Source organism: Bubalus bubalis, chromosome 16 (assembly GCF_019923935.1).
Source record: "Bubalus bubalis isolate 160015118507 breed Murrah chromosome 16, NDDB_SH_1, whole genome shotgun sequence".
In the NCBI taxonomy this organism is placed as follows: Eukaryota; Metazoa; Chordata; class Mammalia; order Artiodactyla; family Bovidae; genus Bubalus; species Bubalus bubalis.
The window spans coordinates 76,666,630-76,685,702 of record NC_059172.1 but is presented as its reverse complement, the minus strand read 5'-3'; the positions used below and the strand labels follow the sequence as shown (position 1 = coordinate 76,685,702).

The 19,073-nt window shown below is 38.0% G+C and overlaps 1 protein-coding gene across 1 annotated transcript in view; it reads right to left on the bottom strand.

The window, feature by feature from the left end:
* CNTN5 (contactin 5) overlaps window positions 1-19,073 on the bottom strand; it is a 1,686,091-nt gene that overhangs the window by 96,899 nt on the left and 1,570,119 nt on the right. The window contains exon 17 of the mRNA XM_025266987.3: window positions 7,648-7,806. Coding sequence (XP_025122772.3) covers window positions 7,648-7,806 — 159 coding nt within the window. The remainder of the gene's footprint in view (window positions 1-7,647; window positions 7,807-19,073) is intronic.

Below are 19,073 nucleotides of genomic sequence, written 5' to 3'. Positions count from 1 at the left end.
TAAATTCACCCATTCCAGTCCATTTTAGTACACTGATTCCTAGAATGTCAACATTCACTCTTGCCATCTCCTGTTTGAACACTTCCAATTTGCCTTGACTCATGGACCTAACATTCCAGGTTCCTATGCAATATTGCTCTTTACAGCCTCGGACCTTGCTTCTATCACCAGTCACATCCAGAATTGGGTATTGTTTTTGGATTGGCTTCGTCTCTTCATTCTTTCTGGAGTTATTTCTCCATTGATCTCCAGTAGCATATTGGACACCTACTGACCTGGGGAGTTCCTCTTTCAGTATCCTATCATTTTGCCTTTTCATACTGTTCATTGGGTTCTCAAGGCAAGAATACTGAAGTGGTTTGCCATTCCCTTCTTCAGTGGACCACATTCTGTCAGGGTCACCTAACGGGTCACCTCTCCACCATGACCCGTCCATCTTGGGTGGCTCCACATGGCATGGCTTAGTTTCATTGAGTTAGACTAGGCTGTGGTTCATGTGATCAGAAAGGCAATGCCAAAGAATGCTCAAACTACCACACAGTTGCACTCATCTCACACGCTAGTAAAGTAATGCTCAAAATTTTCCAAGCCAGGCTTCAGCAGTACGTGAACTTCCTGATGTTCAAGCCGGTTTTAGAAAAGGCAGAGGAACCCGAGATCAAATTTCCAACATCTGCTGGATCATCAAAAAAGCAAGAGAGTTCCAGAAAAACATCTATTTCTGCTTTATTGACTATGCCAAAGCCTTTGACTGTGTGGATCACAATAAACTGTGGAAAATTCTTCAAAAGATGGGAATACCAGACCACCTGACCTGCCTCTTGAGAAACCTATACACAGGTCAGGAAGCAACAGTTAGAACTGAACATGGAACAACAGACTGGTTCCAAATAGGAAAAGGAGTATGTCAAGGCCGTATACTGTCACTCTGCTTATTTAACTTATATGAGAGTACATCATGAGAAACGCTGGACTGGAAGAAACACAAGCTGGAATCAAGATTGCAGGGAGAAATATCAATGATCTCAGATATGCAGATGACACCACCTTTATAGCAGAAAGCGAAGAGGAACTAAAAAGCCTCTTGATGAATGTGAAAGAGGAGAGTGAGAAAGTTGGCTTAAAGCTCAACATTCAGAAAATGAAGATCATGGCATCTGGTCCCATCACTTCATGGGAAATAGGTGGGGAAACAGTGGAAACAGTGTCAGACTTTATTTTGGGGGGCTCCAAAATCACTGCAGATGGTGACTTCAGCCATGAAATTAAAAGACACTTACTCCTTGGAAGGAAAGTTATGACCAACCTAGATAGCATATTCAAAAGCAGAGACGTTACTTTGCCAACAAAGGTCCGTCTAGTCAAGGCTATGGTTTTTCCTGTGGTCATGTATGGATGTGAGAGTTGGACTGTGAAGAAAGCTGAACGCCAAAGAATTGATGCTTTTGAACTGTGGTGTTGGAGAAGACTCTTGGGAGTCCCTTGGACTGCAAGGAGAGCCAACCAATCCATCCTAAAGGAGATCAGTCATGCGTGTTCATTGGAAGGACTGATGCTGAAGCTGAAACTCCAATACTTTGGCCACCTTATGCAGAAAGTTGACCCATCGAAAAAGACCCTGATGCTGGGAGGGGTTGGGGGCAGGAGGAGAAGAAGATGACAGAGGATGAGATGGCTGGATGGCATCACCGACTCGATAGACATGAGTTTGGGTAAACTCTGGGAGTTGGTGATGGACATGGAGGCCTGGCATGCTGTGGTTCATGGGGTTGCAAAGAGTCAGACACAACTAAGGGACTGAACTGAACTGAAGCCATAGCTATAGGTTTTTGAAAACGCCTACTCCCATTCTGCTTGCAATGTAGGTGACCTGGTTTATATCCCTGGGTCGAGAAGATCCCCTGGAGAAGGTAATGGCTACTCACTCCATGTTTTTGCCTGGAGAATCCCATGGACAGAGTAGCCTAGTGAGCTGCAGTTCAAGGGGTAGCAAAGAGTTGGACATAACTGAGCATCCTACACACACACACACACACACAGTCCCTTTTTACATTCTCTCCATCATCCTTAATTCTAATTCCTCTTTAAAAAGGAAAAAAAGAAATAGAATCCTAGGCTACTTGTAAGGATTATAAAAATTGTAAAAAAGATAAATGTGAGTTGAAAGTATTAATATTTTGATGAAATAACATACAATATGAAATAGAATAGCAATTTTTTAAGATACAGTTTGGATTTTCATTTCAAAATGAATATTGTGGAGATTTAAGATAATGAAGAATGTTTACCAAGGAAGTATTTTAAATCCTTGTAGGTATCTTTCTATAGTCTTTCTGGAAATCTGGAGGCAAGCTGATTTCAAAGAAAACATTCTGCTTCAGAAAGAACATACAGAACTTTAGTGGAGGGCTGCATGTTTATCCAGGGAGAAAAACTCATTAAAATGCTTTTCCTATTAAAAGAATTGCATCCAAAGATAAGTTAAATTTAAATTAAATTAAACTAAACTAAATAAACATGTTTAGTTGATAAATGTAACCATCATTCAGTGTAAATTATTCACAGAGAGAAGACTTATCCATTGATTGGAGAATAGTTAAGAAAAATATTTAAATTAAGTAAATAATGGCCCATCAATTCTATGATTACAGATGATTTGCCATTCCTAATTAAATATGGTCATAAAAACTTGGTTGGCAAATACTGTTCAGTAATATGAGCAAGAAACTCAGGTGTTCAAATAAGAAGCAGCTTGCTTGATGAGAAAAGAGGATCTGCAAATGAAATTATCTATTTCTTGCGATTTTTATACTTTCTTAAAAATTAATAAATGGCCCCATTCACAGTCACCTGTTTTGAGTTTTATTTTTGGGTGGGCAGCATTGATAAGTTAATTCCAGATGTGCTTGGTCCATGTGAAATTCATTACTTCATTTGTCAAAAATGAGAAACTTACTATTCTTAATATTCATGCTGGCATATAAAGGAAACTTAGGAGTTTTTAACATGCTAGCTTATGCATTACTTTAACATCTTTAGTGTTCAAACTGCAGAACTAAATCTTTTTTCCCCTAACATGTATGTCTACATTAAAGGATGTGCCTGTGTGTGTGCCAGTCACTTCAGTTGTGTACAACTCTTTGTGACCCTATGGACTACAGCCTGCCAGGCTCCTCTGTCCATAGATTCTCCAGGCAAGAATACTGGAGTGGGTTGCCAAGTCCTCCTCCAGGAAATCTTCCTGACCTAGGGATAGAACCTGGGTCTCCTGCATTGCAGGCAGATTCTTTACCACTGAGCCACCAGGAAAGCCCATATTAGGGCACATATCTACTGAAATTGATTTGGGTTAGATGATAACTATGAAAGCAAAAGATCTGCTTCCTCAGTGAAGATGATGTAGCCCCCAAAAAACTTCTTTCACTAACACAGGCAATGAGTTTGCACTAGAAGCAGAACTCAACAAACATTTAAAACAGCTGCTTTAGAGTAGGAGTCCCCAACATTTTTGGCACAAGAGATTGGTTTCGTGGAAGATAAGTTTTCCATGGACCAGGCAATAATGCGAGTGATGAGAAATGTCAGATGAAGCTTCACTAGCCTGTCACTCACCTCCTTCTAACAGGCTAACAGTACTGGTCCCCAGCCCAGGAGTTGAGGACTCCTGCTGTAAAGCATGGAAAAATTGACAACTGCCCCTTGGCTTGCCTGGTGGATGGCAATGACTCTACCATAGCTGCAAGAGATGCTGAGTTTTAGAGAAATGTGTGACCACCTTAGGTGAGGAGACACCTTGTTAGAGAATGATTTGATATTACTATCAAGGGCAAATAAAATTGATAATTTATAGGAATATACTTTTGAAAAATATATGTTTACTTGTATATGCAGTATAACTTGATTTTTTTAAGCACTTACTTAACTGAACTGATGCTGAAGCTGAAACTCCAGTAGTTTGGCCACCTCATGAGAAGAGCTGACTCATTGGAAAAGACTCTGATGCTGGGAGGGATTGGGGGCAGGAGGAGAAGGGGACAACAGAGGATGAGATGGCTGGATGGCATCACTGACTTGATGGGCGTGAGTCTGAGTGAACTCTGGGAGTTGGTGATGGACAGGGAGGTCTGGCATGCTGCGATTCATGGGGTCGCAAAGAGTTGGACACGACTGAGCGACTGAACTAAACTGAACTGAACTGATTTTATTTCTTTATTTTTTTTTTCAGTGTTGCCTTTTATTTTATTTATTTATTTTTTAAAATTATTTTAATTGGAGGCTAGTTACTTTACAATATTGTGGTGGTTTTTGCCATACATTCACATGAATCAGCCATGGGTGTACATGTGTTCCCCATCCTGACTCTCCCTCCCACCTCCCTACCCATCCCATCTCTCAGAGTCATCCCAGTTCACTGTCTTTGAGTATCCTGTTTCATGCATCGAACTTGGACTGGTCATTTATTTCACATATGGCATTATATATGTTTCAGTGTTATTCTCTCAAATCATCCCACTCTCACCTTCTCCCACAGAGTCCAAAAGTCTGTTCTTTACATCTGTGTCTCTTTTTCTGTCTCACATACAGGGTCATCATTACCATCTTTCTAAATTCCATATATGTGTGTTAATATACTGTATTGGTGTTTTTTTTCTGACTTACTTCGCTCTGTATAATAGGCTCCAGTTTCATCCACCTCATTAGAACTGATTCAAATGTATTCTTTTTAATGGCTGAATAATATTCCATTGTGTATATGTACCACAGTTTTCTTATCCATTCATCTGCCAATGGACATCTAGGTTGCTTCCATGTCCTAGCTCTTGTAAACAGTGCTGCGATGAACACTGGGGACATGTATCTCTTTCAATTCTGATTTCTTCAGTGTGTGTGCTCAGCAGTGGGATTGCTGGGTCATATGGCAGTTCTATTTCCAGTTTTTTAACGAATCTCCACACTGTTCTCCATAGTGGCTGTACTAGTTTGCATTCCCACCAACAGTGTAAGAGGATTCCCTTTTCTCTGTACCTTCTTCAGCATTTACTGAACTGATTTGAAAAAGAGCTCTCTATTCAGATATAGGGCTTTCCCTGGTGGCTCAGTGGAAAAGAATCCACCTGTCAATGCAGGAGATGATCTCTGGTTTGGAAAGATCCCCTGGAGAAGAAAATGGCAACCCACTCCAATATTCTTGCCTGAGACATCTCACGGAGAGAGGAGCCTGGTGGGCTGTAGTCCACAGTGTTGCAAAGAGTCAAATATGACTTAATGACTAAAACAGAAACAACAATTCAAATATATTTCCAATGTTCAAATTAATTAGATAAGAATGCAATTTTACATCAGGGACTTCTAAAATAAGTAAACAAACCCCAAATAGCATTTAATCAAAACAATTAAACCCTCTACACATACAGAAATACACACCACTCTTTTGTTTTTCCTTAGTTTATGCCAAAAAATTCAAAGTTTATATATTTTACATACGTATATACATACATGATATATATACATATCTATATATCCACTATTTATCATTATCTGTCTATCTGTGTGTTGTGATGTGCTCATATGCTCACTTGAGTCCAACTCTTTGTAATCCCATGGACTGTAGCCCACCAAGCTCCTCTGTCCTTGGGATTTTTCTGGGAAGAATATTGGAAAGGTTTGCCATTTCTTTCTCCAGGGCATCTTCCTGATCCAGGGATCAAACCCACATCTCTTACATCTTCTTCATTGGCAGGTGGATTCTTTACCACTAGCACCACCTGGGAGGCCCTCTATCTATCTATCAAACAACAAAAAGTACAAACAGTTGAATAAAGGTATGTAAGAAAGCAAGGAATACAAGTAACTAAGAAACTATGGAAGATGAGGTATCCTGGATAGCTGTACCATGTGTTAAGAAGCACAAGAACATGGGTATGGGATGAGCAAGGAAACACATGTATGTAGTGCAATGTGCCACAAGGGAAACATCCCAGGAAGCAACTATTTTAGGCAGTGTGGCGAGGGTGGGCAGAAAGCACAGCCACAGGCAAGAGAGTGAGCTTGCTGAATGCACAGCATGAAATTTGAAGGTGAATCCATTTCCCAACAGCAGACCAAAATGTTAGGACTCTAACACTTAGGATGACTTGGGAACATCCTATAAATGAAGGTTATAAGAATTCTTGTATAAACCTGTTCATGTGGCCTGAATTTGCATCCTCTCCAGAATCATCTACCAAACATAGAGATTTCCTCAATTTCTTGGCTTTACATTTGCATCTCAGGATTAAAATGGAACCAGGAATGAAGCTGGTACCCACAATTCTATACATTATTTATATTATAAAACAAATTTGTACATATGTATAGTACACTATAATTATAATTATACTGAATTTTATGAATTACTATAGGGACCTAATATCAATAAAAACTTGAATCATATCAATATTTTGCATTTGGATGAATGTACTTTTGCCCCTAGATTACAAGTTTAACACAAAACAAGTTTCAGCTCAAATTTAATTTAAGCAATGAAATGGACCACTTTACTTCTATAACATTCAGATTAATGGAGTTTTATGGTTACTGCACTGAGATATTTTACTGATTTTATATTTCACTTCTATGTAGGTAAATCAGTTTTATATTTAGAAAGAAAATAAAGTCACAAATCTGTTCTCAGTATGGACAACTGCTTCTGAAGATTACATTTTATAGATACTGTTTGCTTTTCAAATATCAACATGCTAAATAGGTAATAACTATCAACTGAGTGTAATTTCACATATCCCTACAGATAGCCACATTTAGAGAGGGAAAGGAAGTTTAGTTATAACATGAAAAGAAAGCCATCAGGGGAAAATTATTTTTAAAATAATGCAATTACAATGCAAATAAACTTAGAAGTAAGCATTAAAATGCTTATTATTTTAAATAATGTAATTTTATGTTAGATTTTATTTTTATAAATAAAATGGGTGTGTGACTCTAAAGGCATAGAGCAAGGAACTGGAGTAATGGAGCAGTTCTGCATCTGACTGTCTTGGTGGAGGTTTGAATCTATATAATAAAACTTCATAGAATTTTATGGAACTATTCACTAGAAAAATTGTACATAAAACCTGGTGAAATTTGAATATGATCTGTGGTTTATAGCATTGTATCAATGTCAGTTTCCTGATTTGACCATTATACCATTGTTAGGTAGAATAACTTGGGGAAATTGAGAGATGGGCCCACAGATAATCTTTGTATTATTTTTGTAGCTTTTACATGAGTTTAACGTTGCTTCAATAAACAAACAAAGATAAATAATGTGGTCCTTCCTTGGGAAACAAGAAGAGAAGAAAACAAAGTGGCTTTATAAAAAGAAGCAAACAATGGTTAAGATTGTCATGCATGCCTGCATGCAAAGTGGCTTCAGTCGTGTCCAACTCTTGGCGACCTATGGACTGTAGTCTGCCAGGCTCCTCTGTCTGTGGGATTCTCCAGGCAAGAATACTAGAGTGGGTTGCTGTGTCCTCCTGTAGTGTAATATTGTCATAAATAATAAAATTTCCCGAATCCAAAATAATCCTGCTGAGATTGTTAGCAAATACGGCTCATGACATCGGAAGCTGCTCTGTCTGTGTCTGAAGTTGTTTTAGAGCCTCTTACCTGTTTTTACCGTTTGCCAGCCCAGGGAGAAGGGGCTACGAGCCTGAAGGTTGTAGGAAGAGATGGGGCTGTGGTTGTCAGCGGCTGGACTCCAGGAGAGTGTGGCTGTGCTCTCGGTGATTTCCTCCACAATCACTATCCCTGGTGGGCCTGGGGGACCTATAGGCAAAAGAGAAGGGAAAAAGTTAAGGTCAAGCCATGATGAGGAGCCATGAGATATTGTATTTCCAATAAGGACCCAATCAAACTGGTAAAGCATTTGAATGAAATACATATTTAGTAATGAACATTGCCAGTAAAAGAGATGGGATGCAAGTTGATTTCCATGATTTCTGAGGATAATTTAATTATAGATTTTTTCATAATACTTTGTGCTTGGATACAACCACCAGTTAACATTGCATTGTATAGACATGCAAAAACATAATTAGAAACTAATGTAAGGACTTGAATGTCGGTAGCTACTATGACTGCTGAAATCAATCACAGCTTACAGAGGCAGTGACAGAGTAAGAGGCAATGCTACTAGAAACAGAAATGACCCCATCATTACCACAAAGTCACAGGTGTACGGGCCTAATTTTCAGCCAACCTACAGTGTACATATAGTGTGGATGTACTTACCAAGGAGCTTAAATTCTAACAGGGGAAAAATGAAAGGCTCTGAAATATTGAGAGTTCAGACCAAGGAAGGATATATCCTAGAAGTGAGGTATGGAGAAATGTTGTGAGAAGTTAAAATAAAGGTGTGATTAGATGATGATGATGATAATGATTTTTTTTTTTTTTTGGTGAGTGTGAGAAGATGGTTAATCAGAGAATATGATTCCCCTTTTGATCATAAAAAATTGGTATGGTATAGAATTATGTTTATCAGTTGACATGCGTTAGAATTTAGCTTCAAGAAACAACCATGATCTGACATGAGGAGATGTATATCCCTGTGTTACTACTTCTAAAATAGTGATTTCTAATAACAGTAAAAATATGTATAGTATTCATATTTTAGTGGCTAAGCACAAATGTCAGTTTTCTTCTTAATTCTTTTCTATTCCCTAATTATGAACTATCAAAGCTTTAAGGATCTTTTATTTTCAATTAAAAACATCCCACCTGTAAATTTTAGGTTATTTTCTGATTTAGTCCTTGTTTAGCAAGTTACTCTCTGGATTTGGTTATTATGAAGTCTGAGAAGTAAGTGCTGACCTAGACTGTAAATAGCTAATAAATGGTGGAGTGCTAAATAGATGGAGGCAGTAAAGTCACCTGAGTAGAAATTTTCAATAACGAAGGGACAAAGGGAGGGACAAAGTGTTTGAAAGGGTCACCGTACAGGTGACATTTTTAGGCAATGAGAAATGAGCATTTTTATCAAGAGTGAGAAACAGCAGTGGATAGTGGAGACCACAGACTTAGAAGACAAGGACTATTCCATCAAGAAGGTAACAAATACTGGGATTATGAGCAGACATAGAGAGTAACCATGAGAAGTGGCATTTCCCGCCCCACTCCGCCTCTGGAGAAATTAAGGAAGAAACTGAATATAGAGGGAAAGCTTTTGAAATGTCAAGAAGCTGGGAGAGTTCATTTGGGAAATTTCTCCTTTTTTTCACTAAAGAAGGAAAAAAAAAAATACAAAAAGTGAAGGTGGTTGGGTAAGAGTGGGACTGGGAGCTAGAAGACAGTGGAAAATGTCTGGATAAGGCCCATGATAAAATGAGGAAAGAAAGGAAGAGTGAAATACAAATATTTGGAATAGTCTGGAATTCAAGTTTGCCTCAATAGCACCATTGTGAAGTAGAACTGACCAACTCAGCAGCAAGCTTGGGCTAGAAAGGCAGGATCAGGGCCAGAGAAAGTGGTTAACTGGGTCAATTCAGGCTTAGTTTATAAATTTGATATGACTTATCATCAAAGATGCCAATGGTATGAATGACCATGGCTTCAAGGAGGACTAGGGAGTCAAGTGAAGCCAGATTGGTGCTGACAGACAAGAATAAAATAATGAAATCCAGAAACCAGGTTACCAGGAGGGGAAGGTAGAAAGACAAAAATTACATAATTTGAGATTTCAGTGTAGGGGACTTTTGATGGAAATTTGATTTATCTGGAATTAAGTGGCTGCTGCTGCTAAGTTGCTTCAGTCGTGTCCGACTCTGTGCGACCCCATAGATGGGGTCCCTGAGATTCTCCAGACAAGAACACTGGAGTGGGTTGCCATTTCCTTCTGCAACGCATGAAAGTGAAAAGTGAAAATGAAGTCGCTCAGTCGTGTCTGACTCTTAGCGACCCCATGGACTGCAGTCCACCAGGCTCCTCCATCTATGGGATTCTCCAGGCGAGAGTACTGGAGTGGGGTGCCAATTGCCTTCTCCGGGAATTAAGCAGGAAATAAAATAATTAGGTCAAGTACTTATGGAAGAATCCATTCACTTGATGTACAAAAAATGTTCAAAGTATTAAAATGGTATATAAATATGAGGTGTGGAAAATAAATAAGATCCAGTTGCTGAAGATGTCTAGCAAGTTGCTAGACTCTATGACAGGGACATTGAGGTGTGACTATAATGATAATAATATAATAATGATAAGAATAATAACTGTAAGAATAATACCAATAGCCACCATATCCTCACTATTGAGTATTTTGCAAACATTAGCTTGTTCACTTATTTCTATGTTACTGTGAAATGGGCATTATAATTGCTATTTCATCAGATCAGATCAGATCAGATCAGTCACTCAGTCGTGTCTGACTCTTTGCGACCCCATGAATCGCAGCACGCCAGGCCTCCCTGTCCATCACCAACTCCCGGAGTTCACTGAGACTCACATCCATTGAGTCAGTGATGCCATCCAGCCATCTCATCTTCTGTCGTCCCCTTCTCCTCCTGCTCCCAATCCCTCCCAGCATCACAGTCTTTTCCAATGAGTCAACTCTTCGCATGAGGTGGCCAAAGTACTGGAGTTTCAGCTTTAGCATCATTCCTTCCAAAGAAATCCCAGGGCTGATCTCCTTCAGAAAGGACTGGTTGGATCTCTTTGCAGTCCAAGGGACTCTCAAGAGTCTTCTCCAACACCACAGCTCAAAAGCATCAATTCTTCTGCACTCAGCCTTCTTCACAGTCCAACTCTCACATCCATACATGACCACAGGAAAAACCATAGCCTTGACTAGACGAACCTTTGTTGGCAAGGTAACATCTCTGCTTTTGAATATGCTGTCTAGGTTGGTCATAACCTTCCTTCCAAGGAGTAAGCATCTTTTAATTTCATGGCTGCAGTCACCATCTGTAGTGATTTTGGAGCCCAGAAAAATAAAGTCTGACACTGTTTCCACTGTTTCCCCATCTATTTCCCATGAAGTGGTGGGACCAGATGCCATGATCTTCGTTTTCTGAATGTTGAGCTTTAAGCCAAATTTTTCACTCTCCACTTTCACTTCATCAAGAGGCTTTTGAGTTCCTCTTCACTTTCTGCCATAAGGGTGGTGTCATCTGCATATCTGAGGTTATTGATATTTCTCCTGGCAATCTTGATTCCAGCTTGTGTTTCTTCCAGTCCAGCGTTTCTCATGATGTACTCTGCATATAAGTTAAATAAGCAGGGTGACAATATACAGCCTTGACGTACTCCTTTTCCTATTTGGAACCAGTCTGTTGTTCCATGTCCAGTTCTAACTGTTGCTTCCTGACCTGCATACAAATTTCTCAAGAGGCAGATCAGGTGGTCTGGTATTCCCATCTCTTTCAGAATTTTCCACAGTTTATTGTGATCCACACAGTCAAAGGCTTTGGCATAGTCAATAAAGCAGAAATAGATGCTTTTCTGGAATTCTCTTGCTTTTTCCATGATTCAGCGGATGTTCGCAATTTGATCTCTGGTTCCTCTGCCTTTTCTAAAACCAGCTTGAACATCAGGAAGTTCACGGTTCACATATTGGTGAAGCCTGGTTTGGACACGACTGAGCGACTTCCCTTTCACTTTTCACTTTCGTCCATTGGAGAAGGAAATGGCAACCCACTCCAGTGTTCTTGCCTGGAGAATCCCAGGGACAGGGGAGCCTGGTGGGCTGCCGTCTATGGGGTCGCACAGAGTCAGACATGACTGAAGCGACTTAGCAGCAGCAGCATGTTAGGTATTACATGAGGCAGTAGGTGTCAGAGAATCCCTTCTAGTGAGAAGCTACTCACTCAAATCACCGCTAATACATGGCACAGCAGAGATTTGAATTCACATTTGATTCTAAAGCCTGATTGGTTCAATAAAGCAAGGGTTATGGAGATCCTTCTTCCTTTCACTGTTAACTGAAGAAAGTGTTTAGCACTTTGTGGCAGCTTAGGTATATGATGGCCACCAAAAAACTTTCTTTCCTCTTGCACATGCAGGTCATGAAGCCTGTTCTTTAAACCTCCTTGAATCTGGGTTGGCCTGTGATTGATTACAGGCATACTCTGGTGATACTGTGGATTTTTTTCTTGTGTGCATGGCTAAATCACTTCAGTCATGTCCAACTCTTTGTGACCCTAAGGACTGTAGCCTTCCAGGCTCCTCTGTCCATGGCATTCTCCAGGCAATAATACTGGCGTGGGTTGCCATGCCCTCGTCCAGGGGACCTTCCTTACCCAGGGGTTGAACTCTCATGTCTTATGTCTCCTTCATTGGCAGATGGTTTCTTTACCACTATCACCACCTGGGAAGTCACCATAATACAGCCAATATGGCAATAAAGCAAGGCATGCAACTTTTTGATTTCCAAGTCCATAAAAAATACTTGTTTACATTATACTATAGTCTATCAAGTAGGCAATAACATTATGTCTAAAAAAGCAATGTACATATCTTCATTAAACATATTTTATTGCTAAAAACTGCTAACCATCATCTGACTCTTCAATAAGTTGTAATCTTTTGCCTGGTGGAAAGTCTTGCCTCAATATTGATGGCTGCCAACTGATCAAAGTGGTGGTTGCTAAAGGTTGGGGTGACTGTGGCAATTTCTTAAAATAAGACAACAATGTAGTTTGCTGTGTCTATTTACTTTTCCTTTCATGAATGAATTCTCTGTAGCACAATGATGTTAGATAGTATTTTACCCATAGTAGAATTTCTTTCAAAATTGGAATCAGTTCTCTCAAAACTTGTCATTGACTTATTAATTAAGTTTATGTAATATTCTTACTCCTTTGTTGCTAGTTCAATGATTTTCACAGCATTTTTTCCAAGAGTAGATTCCATCTCAAGGACTTATTATCTTAGCACTTGCATAAGAAGCAACTCTTCATTTGTTAAAGTTGTATTGTGAGAATGCAGGAATTTGACTAACAGCTACAACCTACACTTCTAATTTTAATTATTTTGCTATTTCTACCACACCTTCAACCACTGAGGTCTTAAATCCCTCTGTTATTCCTAAATGCTGGAATCAACTCCTTCCGAATGTCTGTTAATGTTGATATTTTGACTTCTTCCCATGAATTACAGCACTTCATGGCAATAAGATGATGAATCCTTTCCATAAGATTTTCAGTTTATTTTGCCTATCAGTGAAATCACTATCTATGGCAGCTGTAGCCTTATGAAATGTATTTCTGAAAAAAAAAGGACTTGAAATTCAAAATTATTCCTTAATCCATGGGCTGCAGAATGGATATTGTGTTAGCAGGCATTGAAACAGAATAAATCTTGTTCTACATCTCCATCAGAGATCTTGGGTCATCAGATGCATTGTCATAGAGCAGTGATATCTTGAAAAGAAGTTTGATTTGTTTTCTGAGTGGTAAGACTCAACAGTGGGCTTAAATTATAGTATACTATGTTGTAGACAGATATGCTGTTATTCATGCTTCGTTGTTCCATTTATAGAGCACAGGCAGAGTATATTCAGCCTAATTCTTAAGGGTCCTAGGCTTTTCAAAATGGTAAATGAGCATTGACTTCAACTTGCATTAGCTTCTAACAAGAGAGTCAATTTGTTGAAATTTGAAGTCATGCATTGACTTCTCCTCTCTAGTTATGAAAATGCTAGATGGCATCATCTTCCAATAGAAGGCTATTTTTACTATGATGAAAATCAGTTGTCTATTGGAGCCATTTTTATTATCTTGCCTAGATCTTCTGGATAACAGGTTGCAGCTTCTACATCAGCACTTACTGCTTCACCTTGAACATTTATGCTGTGAAGATGGCTTCTTTCTTTAAACTTCCAGAACAGCCTCTGCTGTCTCAGGCTTTTCTTCTTCAGCTTTCTTCAGCCTTCATAAAATTAAAGGGAGGTGAGGCTTTGCTCTGGATTGGCTTTAGCTTAAGGTAATGTTGTGGCTGGCTTGATCTTCCATCCAGACCCAAAACTTTCTTCATATTAGCAATAAACCTGTCTCATTTTCTTGTCATCTTTGTATTCACTAGAACAGCACATTTTATTTCCTTCAAGAATTTTTTTCCTTTGCTAACTTGACTAACATTAGTTAAAAGGCATAGGTTTCAACTTATCTCAACTTTTGACATGCCTTTCTCTCTAAGCTTAATCATTTCTGGCTTTTGATTTAAAGTGAGAGACATGCAACCATTTCTTTCACTTGAACACTTTACAGGCATTATAGGGTTATTAACTGGCCCAATATCAAAATTATTGTGCCTCAGTGAATAACAAGCCCAAGGAGAGGGAGAGATATAGGGAAACAGATGGTCAGTGGAATAATCAGAATGCAAACAACATTTGTTAATCAAACTTGCCTTCTTTTATGGGTGTGGCTTATGGTGCCCCCAAACAATTGAAATTGTAGCGCCAAAGATTAATGAATCACAGATTACCATAACAAATATCACAATAATTAGAAAGCTTGAAATATTGGAAAAATTACCAGAATGTGACACAGAGACAGGAAGTGAGAAAATGCTGTTGGAAAAAATTGCACTAATAGACTTCTTTAATACAAGCTTGTCATAAAGCTTCAATTTGTAAAAAAAAAAAAAAAAGTACAGTTCCAAAAAGCAATGAAGTGCAATAAAATGAAGAATGCCTATATTTGACCCAAATGGCAATGGTAGAAATGACACAGCATGACTTTTGAGTGGAAATCATAAGAGGCTTTGCAGCTTATCCCATATCTCCTGGAATGCTTATGGTGCAGTCCAGCTGCCTGGTTAGAAATCCTGTTAAACCGATGCTACCATTCTGTCAGGAAGTCCAAGTTAGTCATTTGGAAGATCCCATGGAGAGGAGGAGATTCAACTCACCCTCACCTATTCCATCATCCCAGCCCTGACACCAGATGCAGTGAATCCTTCAAATGATTCCCACTTCAGCCACCATTAGACACATATGCATGAGACATCCCTGGTAAGAAACTGGCTATGGCTGTCTGCTGTCAAAGCTATAAGAGCAAGTAATGGATGGATTTTTTAAGCCATTAATTTTGGGGAAACAAGTGATCATTGGAACAGACTTTAAAATAGTTTGATTTGAGAGTTTGTTCATATGTAGGTAATTTATCAAAAGAATCACTACCATGCTTTGAAAAAAGACTTGAAATTTAGCTATTGTATTCATATTGGAATAATTATCAAAATAATTCATATTGTTCCATTTATCCTGTTCCATTTCATCCATCCTATTCATTCATGTCTTCAAAAAACATTATCAATCACTTATGTGTGAGGAATGATAGGAGATATTATGGAAAATAGCTATTTGCTAATTATGTAAAATGATTTGCCTTTCTGAGTATTAAATCTCTACTAAAATATTTAAATTAATTTGCTTAAGAAAGATATTTCTTTTAATAAGAGGCAATAATTACTCTGAATATTTTTTTTTAAAAAAACTTCAGATGGAACCAAAATGAAATTTATAATATAATTAATAAATCCCCAAGTATTTTTCTTTACATATGGCTATTTTCCCAAATATAGTCCTAAGTAAAATAATCAGTGATAGCAAAGATTTATATAGCCACAATACTAATTTTAGATGTGCAATTATTTATAATTACAAACTCTTATAAATAACTAATTGTTCAGTAATCATGTAATATTTAAATCATAAATTCTTATAATAGAAAATTAGGTGGTCATTAAACTGCCTAATATTTAGAACTATATTATGACATGTTCACAAAAAGTGGAATGCAAAATGATATGTTAATATAAATATAATAATTTGCCAAATGAGTATAGGAAAAGACTGGAAATAAATGCATTAAAGGATCGATGGCAGTTATTGCTTGCAGTTGAAGTTATAAATGATTTAAATTTTATTCTTCATACTTGTTTGGATTTTCAGTTCTGTACAATAACCGGAAATTATTTAAATGTTTAAAATTATTTCAAAAGTCATTACTCTAAAGAATGCCTCCATATTTTGATATCTATATACTTTTGTAAGTATATTCTATTTAACTAAACATTTGCTGAATTTCTAACATATGCGTGCAAAGTACTGTGCTGAGTGGTGAGAGAAAGGCAGGGGAAGTGGTTTGTAGGAGAACAAAATAGGGTTCCAACCCCAGGTGTGTTAAAAATCCAAAGGCAGAGGCACACATTTTACAAAAACAAATGCCTGGCAGTAAAAATGTTATATATTTTACATTTCATTATTACACTTTTTACATTGGATAGAATTATTTTTATATAATTTCCACTTGTCTGAATATTCAACATGATAATTCATATATAGTAGGCCCTCAATACCTAGTAGTAACCTTAGCAACCAGTTACTTGGAAAACTCAGAGTTGGGAACCTCAGCAGTGTCTGCAGGACTAGAAAAGGTAAGTTTTCATTCCAAACCCCAAAGAAAGGCAATGCAAAGAATGTTCAAACTACTGCACAGTCACTCATCTCACACAATAAAAAGTAATGCTCAAAATTCTCCAAGTGAGGCTTCAGCAGTACATCAAATGAGAACATCCAGATATAGAAGCTGGATTTAGAAAAGGCAGAGGAACCAGAGTTCAAATTAATAACATCTGTTGGATCATAGAAAAAGGAAGAGAATTCCAGGAAAACAACTATTCCTGCTTCATTGACTGTGCTAAAGCCTTTGATTGTGTTGACCAAACAAACTGTAGAAAATTTTTTAAAGAGATAAGAATACCAGACCACCTTACCTGTCTTCTGAGAAAACTTTATGCAGGTCAAGAAGCAACAGTTAGAAACGGACATGGAACAATGGACTTGTTCCACATTGGGAACAAGTTTGTATATTGTCATTCTGCTCATTGAGCTTCTATGCAGAGTATGTCATGTGAAATGTCAGGCTGGATGTAGCACAAGCCAGAATCAAGACTGCCGGGAGAAATATCAATAATTCAGATATGCAGAAGACATCACTCTTATGGCAGAAGGTAAAGAGGAACTAAAGAGCCTCTTAATGAAAGTAAAAGAGGAGAGTGAAAAAGCTGGCTTAAATCTCAACTTTTAAAAACTAAGATGATGACATCCGGTCCAATCACTTCATGGCAAATAGATGGGGAAACAATGGAAACAGTGAGAGACTATTTTCTTGGGCTCCAAAATCACTGCAGATGGTGACTGCAGCCATGAAATTAAAAGATGCTTGATTCTTGGAAGGAAAGCTATGACCAACCTAAACAGCATATTAAACATCAGAGACATTACTTTTGCTGACAAAGGTCCGTCTAGTCAAAGCTATGGTTTTTCCAATAGTCATGTATGGATGTGAGAGTTGGACTATAAAGAAAGCTGGAATGGGGAGGGAGGAGGGAGGAGGGCTCAGGATGGGGAACACATGTATACCTGTGGCGGATTCATTTTGATATTTGGCAAAACTAATACAATTATGTAAAGTTTAAAAATAAAATTAAAAAAAAAAAAAAAGAAAGCTGAGTGCCAAGGAATTGATGCTTTTGAATTCTGGTGTTGGAGAAGAATCTTGAGAGGCCCTTGGACTGCAAGGAGATCCAACCAGTTCAGCCTAAAGGAGATCAGTCCTGGGTGCTCATTGGACGGACTGATGTTGAAACTGAAACTCCAATATTTTGGCCATCTGATGCGAAGAGCTGACTCATTTGAAAAGACCCTGATGCTGGGAATGATTGAAGGTGACAGGAGAAGGGGATGGCAGAGATGGTTGGATAGCACCACCGACTTGATGGACATGAGTTTGAGCAAACTCCAGGAGTTTGTGATGGACAGGGAAGCCTGGTGTGCTGCAGTCCATGGGGTCACAAGAGTCAGACATGACTGAATAATTGAATTGAATTGAGTCCCTCAATAAATATCTGAAGAAAAGATGGAACAGAGAAGGGAGAGGAAAGAAGAGGTGTGGAAAGACCAACGTGTGATGCTGGGAATTTGAAATACTGTGTAACAATTAGCAATTTTAAAAATAATTGTCATGTATAATAAAAATAATCTGATAACCTCTTTCTTTTTGTTAAATCAAATATATTTGAGTTAATTTTTATTTTTTCAGAATAGAGTATGGTGGTAATAAAATGGACAGACTAGGTTCAGAATGAAGAAAATTAACCTTTTCATATTTTATACTATACAATCCATGGAATTCTTCAGGCCAGAATACTGGAGTCAGTAGCCTTTCCCTTCGCTAGGGGATCTTCCCAACCCAAGGATTGAACCCAGGTCTTCCGTATTGCAGATGGATTCTTTACTATCTAAGCCACAAGGGAAGCCCAAGAATACTGGAGTGGATAGCCTTTCACTTCTCCAGGGGCTCTTCCCAACCCAGGAATTGAACCAGGATCTCCTGCATTGCAGGCAGATTCTTTACCAGCTGAGCTATTAGGGGAGCCCCATTTTATACTAAAGCTCATAATTATTAGAAACTTGGAGCATTAAAGTTATGATCAGATAACTTTCTATATATTTGTAAGTCTAAAATATTATTTGAATGTATTATTTTAGAAGTATTCTAAAAAATTACTTGTATGATTTACCTTTTAAAATACAATACATGCAATATAATGCACCATAATGAAAGTTTAGATGAGTTTAGAGTCATTACACTAGTATCCCTAAATGCTCTATTTAGGGATAAAAATGTATCAGCATACTGAATTCTGGCTACAATTAACTTCTTGTATATATTGAGGAGTAAATTACTTTAGAGTTATATAAACGCAATGAACACTTTTGTTTTTAAAGCCTGCTAATGACAGTCATATTTTCAACATCTTTTGACATTTTTAAAAATCAGGGAGTAAATTTTCCCTTCAAAGAATTTTATTACTAATTTATGGAAGATATCTGAAAATAGCTTAATAAGAGATAAGATGACAAATGTGTGACAGTAGCTAATGTCTGAATGTTATATATATGCCACTCATTCAGAAGAAATCTTATTAATTTTATATGGAGCTATAATGATTCAGTGTCAGATGGTCAGGGATCTGGAAAGTCCTCCTCTTACACTCCCATGACAACGCTGTTACACAGGCTCACTAAA